The following is a 9,896-nucleotide window of genomic DNA, read 5'->3' as shown; positions in this document are numbered from 1 at the left end:
TATTTATAGGAGATTTATTCACATAGCTAGGAAGACTTCAAATATTTCTAAATATATCCACAAGCACAAATGGGAATCAAGTACTCAGTCAAGTTTGCCAAACAATGCTTTGCCAAAAATTTTTTTGACCTAAGAAAGAGGAGAAGGGAATTGAATGTGCAAACCAGAACCTATAAAAGTGCTGGTAGGACAAGCCTGTTCTGTCTCTGTGGAAGGATTAAAGGTAAGAATATGGACAGTTGGGTGCTGGCAGAATCCCACAGCATTCCTGCTGTCTGTGGAACTGCTTTCCTCAAAGAACTGGCTGTCTCAATAGACATGTTCCTTGGCTGTTCAAGTCACTACAATATTTTTCCCCAGTGACTATTATTGGGAGTCTGTGCAAAGATAAGAAAGAAGTTGTCATTTCTCTTTTTCAGTATTGACCAGTTTCCAGGCTGCAAGTCAACTGGTGACACAAGAGGTAAGACTGATTTACTTACTTCATAGGAACAGACTCTAGGTTTGCTTTTTTTATGCATTTCTAAGGCCATTTCCCATAGCCTTTTACATCTGTGCACACTGAAGCAGTACAATTCTACCTGAGCTGTGCTGTCTAAAAGAGCAAATTTCCTTTCATAACTGTGTTTAATGCATTTGTTTGGTACCTGCTGGGAAATAATTGACCTCTTATACACAGAACTCTTATAAGGAGATTGACTGTAAACAGAAATCCAGGAAAGAAAGGATGAATGAACAGCACATGTATAGTTAAGATTTTGAGAAATCCCTCCAAATGTTTTTTATTGAGAAGTTTTCCTCCTTTGGTACAAGTTAATATTAAAGAGTGATCTTGAACTGGAAAAGGCAGAACAGTTAGAGGAGACAAAACTCCAGTTTTTCTACAGATGAGAAAGTTTTGCACAGACAACTCATACCTCTGCTTCTGCTTACTCCACATCCTTTTCCTGATGCTACTCCAATATAGTACAGTTGGCACTGTATGGTCTAAATTATATGGTCTAAAATGGGCAAGAATTAAGAAAGAATTAAGTGAGCTTTCATAGTTTTGAGAAGATTACTTCCCTGGGTATCTTTTGGTTTTTGCTTGGCATATCTGCTGCATCTTTGATTAGCGCTGAATCTGCCAGTCAATCCAATTTTCTGTATAGCCTACTAAAACACTATGAGATCTAATGAACTGAACATGTAAACTGGGATAATGGAAACAAGCTTAAAATAACCTCAATCAAGACACCTATCTTCTAAAAGATTAAAGTAAATTAAAAGACATCAAGGGTAAAAAGCAGGTACAGCAGAAAAGAAGACCATATTAATAGGCAGAGCGGAACACTACAAAGCCTAAGGTGCTGGCTAAAAAGAAATTTCTCGCATCACTCAGCACTGCCTCTCCACTTCAGCGCCGTGCCTGGCAGCACGCAGTAAACCACAGCCATGTCTTCGGACTCCGAGATGGCCATCTTTGGGGAGGCAGCTCCTTACCTCCGAAAGTCAGAGAAGGAGAGAATTGAGGCCCAGAACAAGCCTTTTGATGCCAAGACATCAGTCTTTGTGGTACATGCAAAGGAGTCCTATGTGAAGAGCACAATCCAGAGCAGGGAATCTGGCAAAGTCACTGTGAAGACTGAGAAAGGAGAGGTGGGTAAAATGTAAGATTTATTAACATCAGTTCATTCCCACTCTGGCTCTTAGCTAACATGCCTCTACATTCCTGCCCTCTGACAGACCCTGACTGTGAAGGATGATCAGATCTTCTCCATGAACCCTCCCAAGTACGATAAAATCGAGGACATGGCCATGATGACCCACCTGCACGAACCCGCTGTGCTGTACAACCTCAAAGAGCGTTACGCAGCCTGGATGATCTACGTAAGTGGCAGCAGCAGCTTCCTTTGGGCAGCCGCAGGAGCTGCTGTGCCAGGCTCAGGGGAAGCCAACGTGCTGTCTCCCTTCCTCACAGACCTACTCGGGTCTCTTCTGCGTCACTGTCAACCCCTACAAGTGGCTGCCGGTGTACAACCCGGAGGTGGTGTTGGCCTACCGAGGCAAGAAGCGTCAGGAGGCTCCTCCACACATCTTCTCCATCTCTGACAATGCCTATCAGTTCATGCTCACTGGTGAGTGGCTCTCATCATAAGCATCACATCACAACTGTTCTGGTTTGTCTTGAGAAAACCCTGCCATGAAAGTGAAATAGCATTGCGTATTGCTGATAGTTTTGCATCCAACTTTTTCATTCCTTTCTTTCTCTGTGCTGTTGAGCTCCAAAGTATCACCCATGATCAGGATTCCTTTGTTGTGAGTCTTTACTCTCACTTTCCCTACTGCTCTAAAAGCAGCCTGTGTAGCAGAGAATTAAAACAATTTACTGTATGGAGGAGAAGGAAAAGAACATAGAGTGGAACAGAGAAACAGCTATGGCTCTTGAAGGGTTTGCAATGTCCATGGAAAAGCATTATAGAATCACAGAATGTTTTGTGCTGGAGGGGATCTTTCAAAATGTCATGGGCCTTCCCTATGACATTTGGAGGGACATCTTCCGCTAGATTAGGTTGCTCAAAGCTCTGTCCAGCCTTGAATCTGACCTTGAATCATTTTAGTGGTGGGATATTGGCAACATCTTTTGGCAACCTGTTCCTGTGTCTCACCAGCATCATCATAAAATCTGCCTCTTCGAGCCTAAAACTGGTGCCCCTTGTTCTGTCACTGCAGACTTGGTAAAAAGTCCTTCTCTCTCTTTCCACCACTCATTAACCATTTGGACAAGGAGCCTTTGACTGTAACTTTTTGCACGCAGCATTGCAGCTAATTCCTTAACCATCTAACAGTCCACCCATCAAATCCATACCTCCCTAATTTGGGGTCATAAGTGTTGTGAATATGTTTCGAGGTAAGAGTGCAAGTGAAAAATTGCTTTGTAAGGAATTGAAGTGGAAAAAAATACTTAGGAGTAAACAAAGAAAAAAATGCAGGGATTTTCCTTGCCATAACTTACATTCATTTTCAGTATTTTTGTGGTTTTCATTTACAAAGTCTATTTGTTTCTGCTTCATTCACAGATCGGGAGAACCAGTCCATCCTGATCACGTATGTACACCCCCTGCTCACACCCCTGCAGGGCTGCCCAGTGCCAGGGGACCTCCTGCCTGACCAGGCACTCTCTGCTTCTCTCTTGGCTTTGACAGCGGAGAATCCGGTGCTGGGAAGACTGTGAACACAAAGCGTGTCATCCAGTACTTTGCAACAATTGCAGCCAGCGGTGACAAGAAAAAGGAGGAACAGCCAACAGGCAAAATGCAGGTGAGTCAGGAAGAACAGACTGAACACTTGGCCTGTCATTGCCCTGTGAGCTAAACACAGTCACTGAAGAATTATCTCCCTGCAGGGAACGCTTGAGGATCAAATCATCAGCGCCAACCCACTGCTGGAGGCCTTTGGAAACGCCAAGACTGTGAGGAATGACAACTCCTCACGTTTTGTAAGTTGCTACTTTGGACAACTGTCAACACCCATTTGGATATTCTTGCTGTCCATATTGACAAAAAAGGGCTCAATAGACTTTCCTCCTGCTTTCAGGGTAAATTCATCAGAATCCATTTTGGTGCCACAGGCAAACTGGCTTCTGCTGACATTGAAACATGTAAGACACCCTTCCAGCCTGATCCCCTGCCTTGCAGCCTTCCCCACTTTTTGTGCTTGACTCTATCCTACCATCCTTGCCAGATCTGCTGGAGAAATCCAGAGTCACTTTCCAGCTCAAGGCGGAAAGAAGCTACCACATCTTTTATCAGATCATGTCCAACAAGAAGCCAGAGCTAATTGGTAGGAAAGATCATTAACTCCTCCAGGCTAAGGTCATGGAACAACACTGAATTCATCTCCGTGCCAATTGCATTTGACCTGGTTGGCTTTGTCCTTCTTTTCAGAGATGTTACTGATCACCACCAACCCGTATGATTATCAGTATGTGAGTCAAGGGGAGATCACAGTTCCCAGCATCAACGACCAGGAAGAGCTGATGGCCACAGATGTAAGTAACAGAAATTTTCTTAGGTGAAATTTTATTTCTCTGACTTTTAACAGGTGTGGTACTTACCTTAGCAACTGTTTTTGTTAGAGTGCCATTGACATCCTGGGCTTCACTCCAGATGAGAAAACAGCCATCTACAAGCTGACAGGGGCTGTCATGCACTATGGGAACCTGAAGTTCAAGCAGAAACAACGAGAGGAGCAGGCAGAGCCTGATGGCACTGAAGGTATCAGCAACAACCCTCACCTGAGCACAAAAGATACTGAACTTGCACTCAGTTAAAGGCAGTGTGTCAGGGTCAGAATGATTGGCTCAGCCTGTGCACTTCCCCAGTGCCAGGATTGTAGAATAGAAGTGAGTCCTAGCCAGACGCCTTCTCTGGAGGAAAACAACTCTGTGGAACCTGCAGATTATTTTGAATAATGTAAATGTAAGGTCCAGTGTCTCACAAAGAATGTTACCATTGGCATGTATACATTTTTTTCTTTACTTAACTTTTGATTTTTTGTGGAATTGCCCTTTAATATTTTTTTTAAAGGAGCAGTAATGTCTACTGATACCTTAACAAGTGATTGCTTTGATGTTTAGTTGCTGACAAGGCTGCCTACCTGATGGGTCTGAACTCAGCAGACCTGCTCAAGGCCCTCTGCTACCCTCGAGTCAAGGTGGGGAATGAATATGTGACCAAGGGCCAAACTGTGCAGCAGGTAACAACAACCCCCTGTTTTGTGGATAGGTTCTCTGGACTTTCCTTTTTTCCTGAATGATAGCTCACGCTTTCTCTTTCACATTTCAGGTATACAATTCAGTGGGTGCCCTGGCAAAGGCAGTATTTGAGAAGATGTTCCTGTGGATGGTTGTTCGTATCAACCAACAGCTGGATACAAAGCAGCCCAGGCAGTACTTCATTGGTGTCCTGGACATTGCTGGCTTTGAGATCTTTGATGTAAGGAACAGGGGATTATTAACATGCTTTTTAAAATAACTCTATTATGTGAAAAAAAATGCTTCAGAAGTAATGCTGCTAGTTTGGGTTTTATTTTTCTTTGTTTTCTTTTTTTTTTTTTCATATATGGTTTGATCCTTTTATAGTGTATCTAAAGCATTCTGCTTCCCACAGGGCTTAATTAGAAATAGATTTTTGTTTTGCACATTTGCCAGTGGGCATCCCTAAGTGAAGATTTTTCACTGAAGTTTCGTGCATGCTTTGAAATCAATGTTTGTGGATGCTGGATATACTGCTGTGCTGTGGACTCTCCTAAAACTGAATTAGCCCAGTCTAGTAGATATCAAAACTGACAAAGTCTGAGTTATTAAAATTATCTAAATTCCTAGAGTCAGAAACATACGGATAGTGTTCAGGTTGAAAAAAGAGACACACTGAGAGAAGATCTAAACTCCTGGATGAACAAAAAAAGAACACTTACAGAACCTCCCATGATTTGGAAAAATAGCCAGCACTGTTCTTTATGCCTAACTTGCTCAATTTACATTAATAATCATCTTGGTTTGTAATTGTACAGTTCAACAGCCTGGAGCAGCTGTGCATCAACTTCACCAATGAGAAACTGCAACAGTTCTTCAACCACCACATGTTCGTGCTGGAGCAGGAGGAGTACAAGAAGGAGGGGATTGAATGGGAGTTCATTGACTTTGGCATGGACCTGGCTGCCTGCATTGAGCTCATTGAGAAGGTATTTCCATAATTCACAACGTCAGGTATTTTCAGAAATGCATTAATTTTATATATATTTATAAATGCAGTTTGAAATAGTAAATATGATTCTGCAAATACACCAGTTTATATTATTTTACAATTTGCTGAGCAGAACAATCCCATGTATCAGTAATATTGTCCTACTTAGGAAGTTATTTCATCTGTGAGTCTTTCTGCCTTTTCACCTTGTCCTCCCTCCTTCCTTGTGATTTCTCCCAGCCCATGGGCATTTTCTCCATCCTGGAAGAGGAGTGCATGTTCCCCAAGGCAACTGACACCTCTTTCAAGAACAAGCTCTATGATCAGCACCTGGGCAAGTCCAACAACTTCCAGAAGCCCAAGCCTGCCAAAGGCAAGGCTGAGGCTCACTTCTCCCTGGTGCACTATGCTGGAACAGTGGACTACAACATCACTGGCTGGCTTGACAAGAACAAGGACCCCCTGAATGAAACTGTTGTGGGGCTGTATCAGAAGTCATCCCTGAAGACCCTGGCTTTACTCTTTGCCTCTGCTGGAGGAGAGGCAGGTCAGTTCTCTGAAATTCGTATTTCCATGTTAATTTACTGACTGTAACTGAGCCTTGAATATCAGATAGTGTTCTTTTCTACATTCTGTTCTTTTAATGACTGGTATATATGAAAAATCTTGGTCTTTATAAGTTGTAAGACCATCTTTTTTTGTGTGTGTGTGTTCTTCAGAGGCTAGTGGTGGTGGTGGTGGCAAGAAGGGAGGAAAAAAGAAGGGTTCTTCTTTCCAAACTGTCTCAGCTCTTTTCAGGGTGAGTACAGAAGTCATTCTCTCTACTTTTTACCTGGTTTTGGTTTCTGGTTTTTGTTGGGTTTTTGTTTGGTTTTGGTTTTGTTTGTTTGGGTTTTTTTTTTTGGTTGGTTTGGTTTGGTTTGATTTGATTTGATTTCGTTTGAATTGAAGATTGTAAAACCTCACTCTAGCTGCAACAAGACCATTTAACTGCAGCTGTTAACATTTTTCTGTATCAAGAATGTGTCTTTGGTTATTCATAAAAGACCTCAGCAAGTCAGCTGAGGCCAGCTGGGGAAGATATATCTTGATCTTACCTTTCTCCAAACGTTGGGAAAAGCACTTAGGTCAGGGTACAGTTTATTTACTTACAAGCACGGTAGTTGTAGGATCAAGCTCTTCACCCTTTCTCTTGACTTTGTGAGGGCAATGGTGGATTTGGCTACATGCCTCAGGGAATCTTGAGTCTGGATCAACACACACAAACATATGTGCATTTGCACATGAGAATGCATAATCCATGACATATGGTTTGCAGATAATTATACATATGAAGACAAGGCAATAGAAAAATACCAAAGTGAGTTAACTTTCCACCAATGGACGGGGCTTAAGGCAGATGAAAACTCTCTTGTTTCTGCACTTGAGGTCTGTGATGACCTGGCATCTGGAACAGTTTCTCATGCTGTTAAAGAGGTGTTTGTCTGAGTAGCTTTGCCTTTGCTCCAAACCAGTTCTAAACTGTGATCTATGAGGATGTAGATGGTAAAATTAATATCTAAAGTCAGATATAGTTCATGGATTTGCCTTTAAAAGCACTTCTTGAAATGGGTGCTGTAGGGCCTGCCACTCATGCCTTTGCTCTATGATTTCTGACCCCCATTCTCACTGGACAGGCAGTCTTCCCTGTCAGGTACTGCTTAATCTTTGTCAAATGTATCTTCACAAGTAGCCTAAGGCCACTGCAAACTTGGTTCCTAACCCTCTTCTGCAGTTGGTTTTGTTTCTGATCACATCAATTGTGTCTTCCATACAGTAAGAATCTGAACTAAGGAGGTACCATTTGTAAATTAAAAATCTTTACTCATGAACCCACAGGAGAATCTCAACAAGCTGATGACCAATCTGCGGAGCACTCACCCCCATTTTGTGCGCTGTATCATCCCCAATGAGACAAAAACACCTGGTAAGAGTCCCAAGCAAAAATAGTGTGATGCAGCCATTATACTCTATGCTTTATATGAATTATCAAATAATTATCTTATTGCTTAGGTGCCATGGAGCACGAGCTGGTGCTTCACCAGCTGCGCTGTAACGGTGTGCTGGAAGGGATCAGGATCTGCAGGAAAGGGTTCCCCAGCAGAATCCTCTATGCTGACTTCAAACAGAGGTCAGTCTCCTTTTTGATTTCCATTCTGTCTTTCTGGCAGAAGTTTTACATCTTAACTATTTTAACACTTGGGGACATTTTCTAATGCCATCTCTTTCTGATCATAACTGGAAGAAAAGGAAATGTTGGGGTGCACAACAAAAGGCAAGATATAGTACTAGCAAAAGAAAAATTGTTGAGAAATTCAGAGTGTCAGGTGTCCTCACTGACTGCTGAGGGATCTGAGTATGGAAGCACAGTAGAGCTGCAGAAGCCAGTAATTACTACATTAATAAATGCTAGTTTGGGATGTGGTGACAACAGGTTCTCAGGTAAAAATTACAAACTCAGGGTCCTTTGGCCATTGCATCAGCTGCAAGTTTCAGGGGAAGGGGCTTTTCTCTTATACACAGAGTGGCAACATTCCTCTCAAGTAATTTTCTACAGCATAGTTTAAGTAAAAGGATATGGATTGGACTGACTGGAGATCAGTGTTCTCTTCACCTGTGACCAGTCACCTAAGGAGAGGAAAAGTTTCCTTAATTTTGTTACCAGGTTAAGACTTCATCAGAAGGGTTTCTCTAAACAAGGGAGCAAATTTCAACTTCCTCAGCCTGAGGAAGAGCTGCAAACACTGCTCTTGGTTTCAGTGAAGGGAGTAATCTTGTGACTTGACATTGTCTTCATTCCTATTTCCTCTAATTCCACAGATACAAGGTGCTCAATGCCAGCGCCATCCCTGAGGGACAGTTCATCGATAGCAAGAAGGCTTCTGAGAAGCTCCTTGGGTCAATCGATGTGGACCACACCCAGTACAAATTTGGACACACCAAGGTACAAACCCCTCCATTCCCTGTCTGCCTCTGCTTTGCTCTACCTGACACTGATTAGCTGCAACATTCCTTCTCTCAAGGTGTTCTTCAAAGCTGGGCTGCTGGGACTCCTGGAGGAGATGAGGGATGAGAAGCTGGCACAGCTCATCACTCGCACCCAGGCCAGGTGCAGAGGCTTCCTGATGAGGGTGGAGTACCAGAGAATGGTGGAGCGGAGGTACACATTGCTCTTTTTCAGCTGAAGTCACTCTGCTTGGGGGAAAGTGTTGGCACTTATCAGAATATTCATTGTACTTTTTAATTATGCTTCAGGGAGTCCATCTTCTGCATCCAGTACAACGTTCGCTCATTCATGAATGTCAAACATTGGCCATGGATGAAGCTGTTCTTCAAGATCAAGCCCTTGCTGAAGAGTGCAGAGTCTGAGAAGGAAATGGCCAACATGAAGGGGGAGTTTGAGAAAACCAAGGAAGAGCTTGCAAAGTCTGAGGCAAAGCGGAAGGAACTGGAGGAGAAAATGGCATCTCTAATGCAGGAGAAAAATGACCTGCAGCTCCAAGTGCAATCAGTAAGTATCATTAGTGTATTTCTTCCAGGTACGCTCACAGCATGTAACTCTCATGCTACACAATAAATTGTTTGTGAAAATATTTTAGTATGCATAAGAAAAGGTAAAATTCAGACCACTTAGTGTCAACAATATAATATGAGGTTCTAGCTTGGAAATGACTTTTGAAGCAGGTATTTCTCCATGCTCTCAATATAAGGTTCAATGTAGTCACTGGAGATTTAGTATATACCGTTAACAGAGTCTGTAGAGCAATTCATTCAACAACTTACTCTGGTTTCAATCAGTTGGCCAAATAAAAGAGCTCTATGCCATCTCTTATGACACATGTTATGCCACTTGTCTTTCTGCAACCACTATTTCAGGAAGACACAAAATCCCTTTGCTTTCTGTCATGGCCCTATGTGTACCTCTAAAGTCCATTGGAAGAGCAAAAGATTGGTCAGTTTTAAACATTACCTTGTGTCTTCAGATATCTGTTTGACAGGTTCAAAAAAAGGTCAGATTCAAATTGAAACCTCTAATTGCACCTAGACTATATATGAATGGATATGTCCCAAAGAAACTTATTTCAAATCCAGTCTTGCCAAGAAAATCTTATATGAAGAGAATCTTATATG

The 9,896-nt window shown here is 42.4% G+C and overlaps 1 protein-coding gene across 1 annotated transcript in view; it reads left to right on the top strand.

Moving 5' to 3' along the window:
- Positions 1 to 356: 356 nt before the first annotated feature.
- LOC146429672 (uncharacterized) overlaps positions 357 to 9,896 on the top strand; it is a 49,292-nt gene continuing 39,752 nt past the window's right edge. The window contains 21 exon segments of the mRNA XM_085078053.1: positions 357 to 463; positions 1,382 to 1,638; positions 1,726 to 1,869; positions 1,961 to 2,117; positions 3,060 to 3,087; positions 3,186 to 3,300; positions 3,386 to 3,478; positions 3,577 to 3,640; positions 3,724 to 3,822; positions 3,927 to 4,030; positions 4,118 to 4,256; positions 4,619 to 4,737; positions 4,827 to 4,976; positions 5,554 to 5,724; positions 5,967 to 6,273; positions 6,446 to 6,525; positions 7,605 to 7,692; positions 7,779 to 7,896; positions 8,586 to 8,709; positions 8,789 to 8,925; positions 9,021 to 9,276. Of these exon segments, the coding sequence (XP_084934179.1) occupies positions 1,435 to 1,638; positions 1,726 to 1,869; positions 1,961 to 2,117; positions 3,060 to 3,087; positions 3,186 to 3,300; positions 3,386 to 3,478; positions 3,577 to 3,640; positions 3,724 to 3,822; positions 3,927 to 4,030; positions 4,118 to 4,256; positions 4,619 to 4,737; positions 4,827 to 4,976; positions 5,554 to 5,724; positions 5,967 to 6,273; positions 6,446 to 6,525; positions 7,605 to 7,692; positions 7,779 to 7,896; positions 8,586 to 8,709; positions 8,789 to 8,925; positions 9,021 to 9,276 (2,697 nt within the window). The 5' untranslated portion in view covers positions 357 to 463; positions 1,382 to 1,434.

The sequence above is a fragment of the Lichenostomus cassidix genome, chromosome 18 (genome assembly GCF_008360975.1).
Source record: "Lichenostomus cassidix isolate B80296 chromosome 18, HeHo_3.0, whole genome shotgun sequence".
Classification (NCBI taxonomy): domain Eukaryota; kingdom Metazoa; phylum Chordata; class Aves; order Passeriformes; family Meliphagidae; genus Lichenostomus; species Lichenostomus cassidix.
Note: the sequence above shows the minus strand (reverse complement) of the source record. Positions and strands in the feature narration are given on the sequence as shown.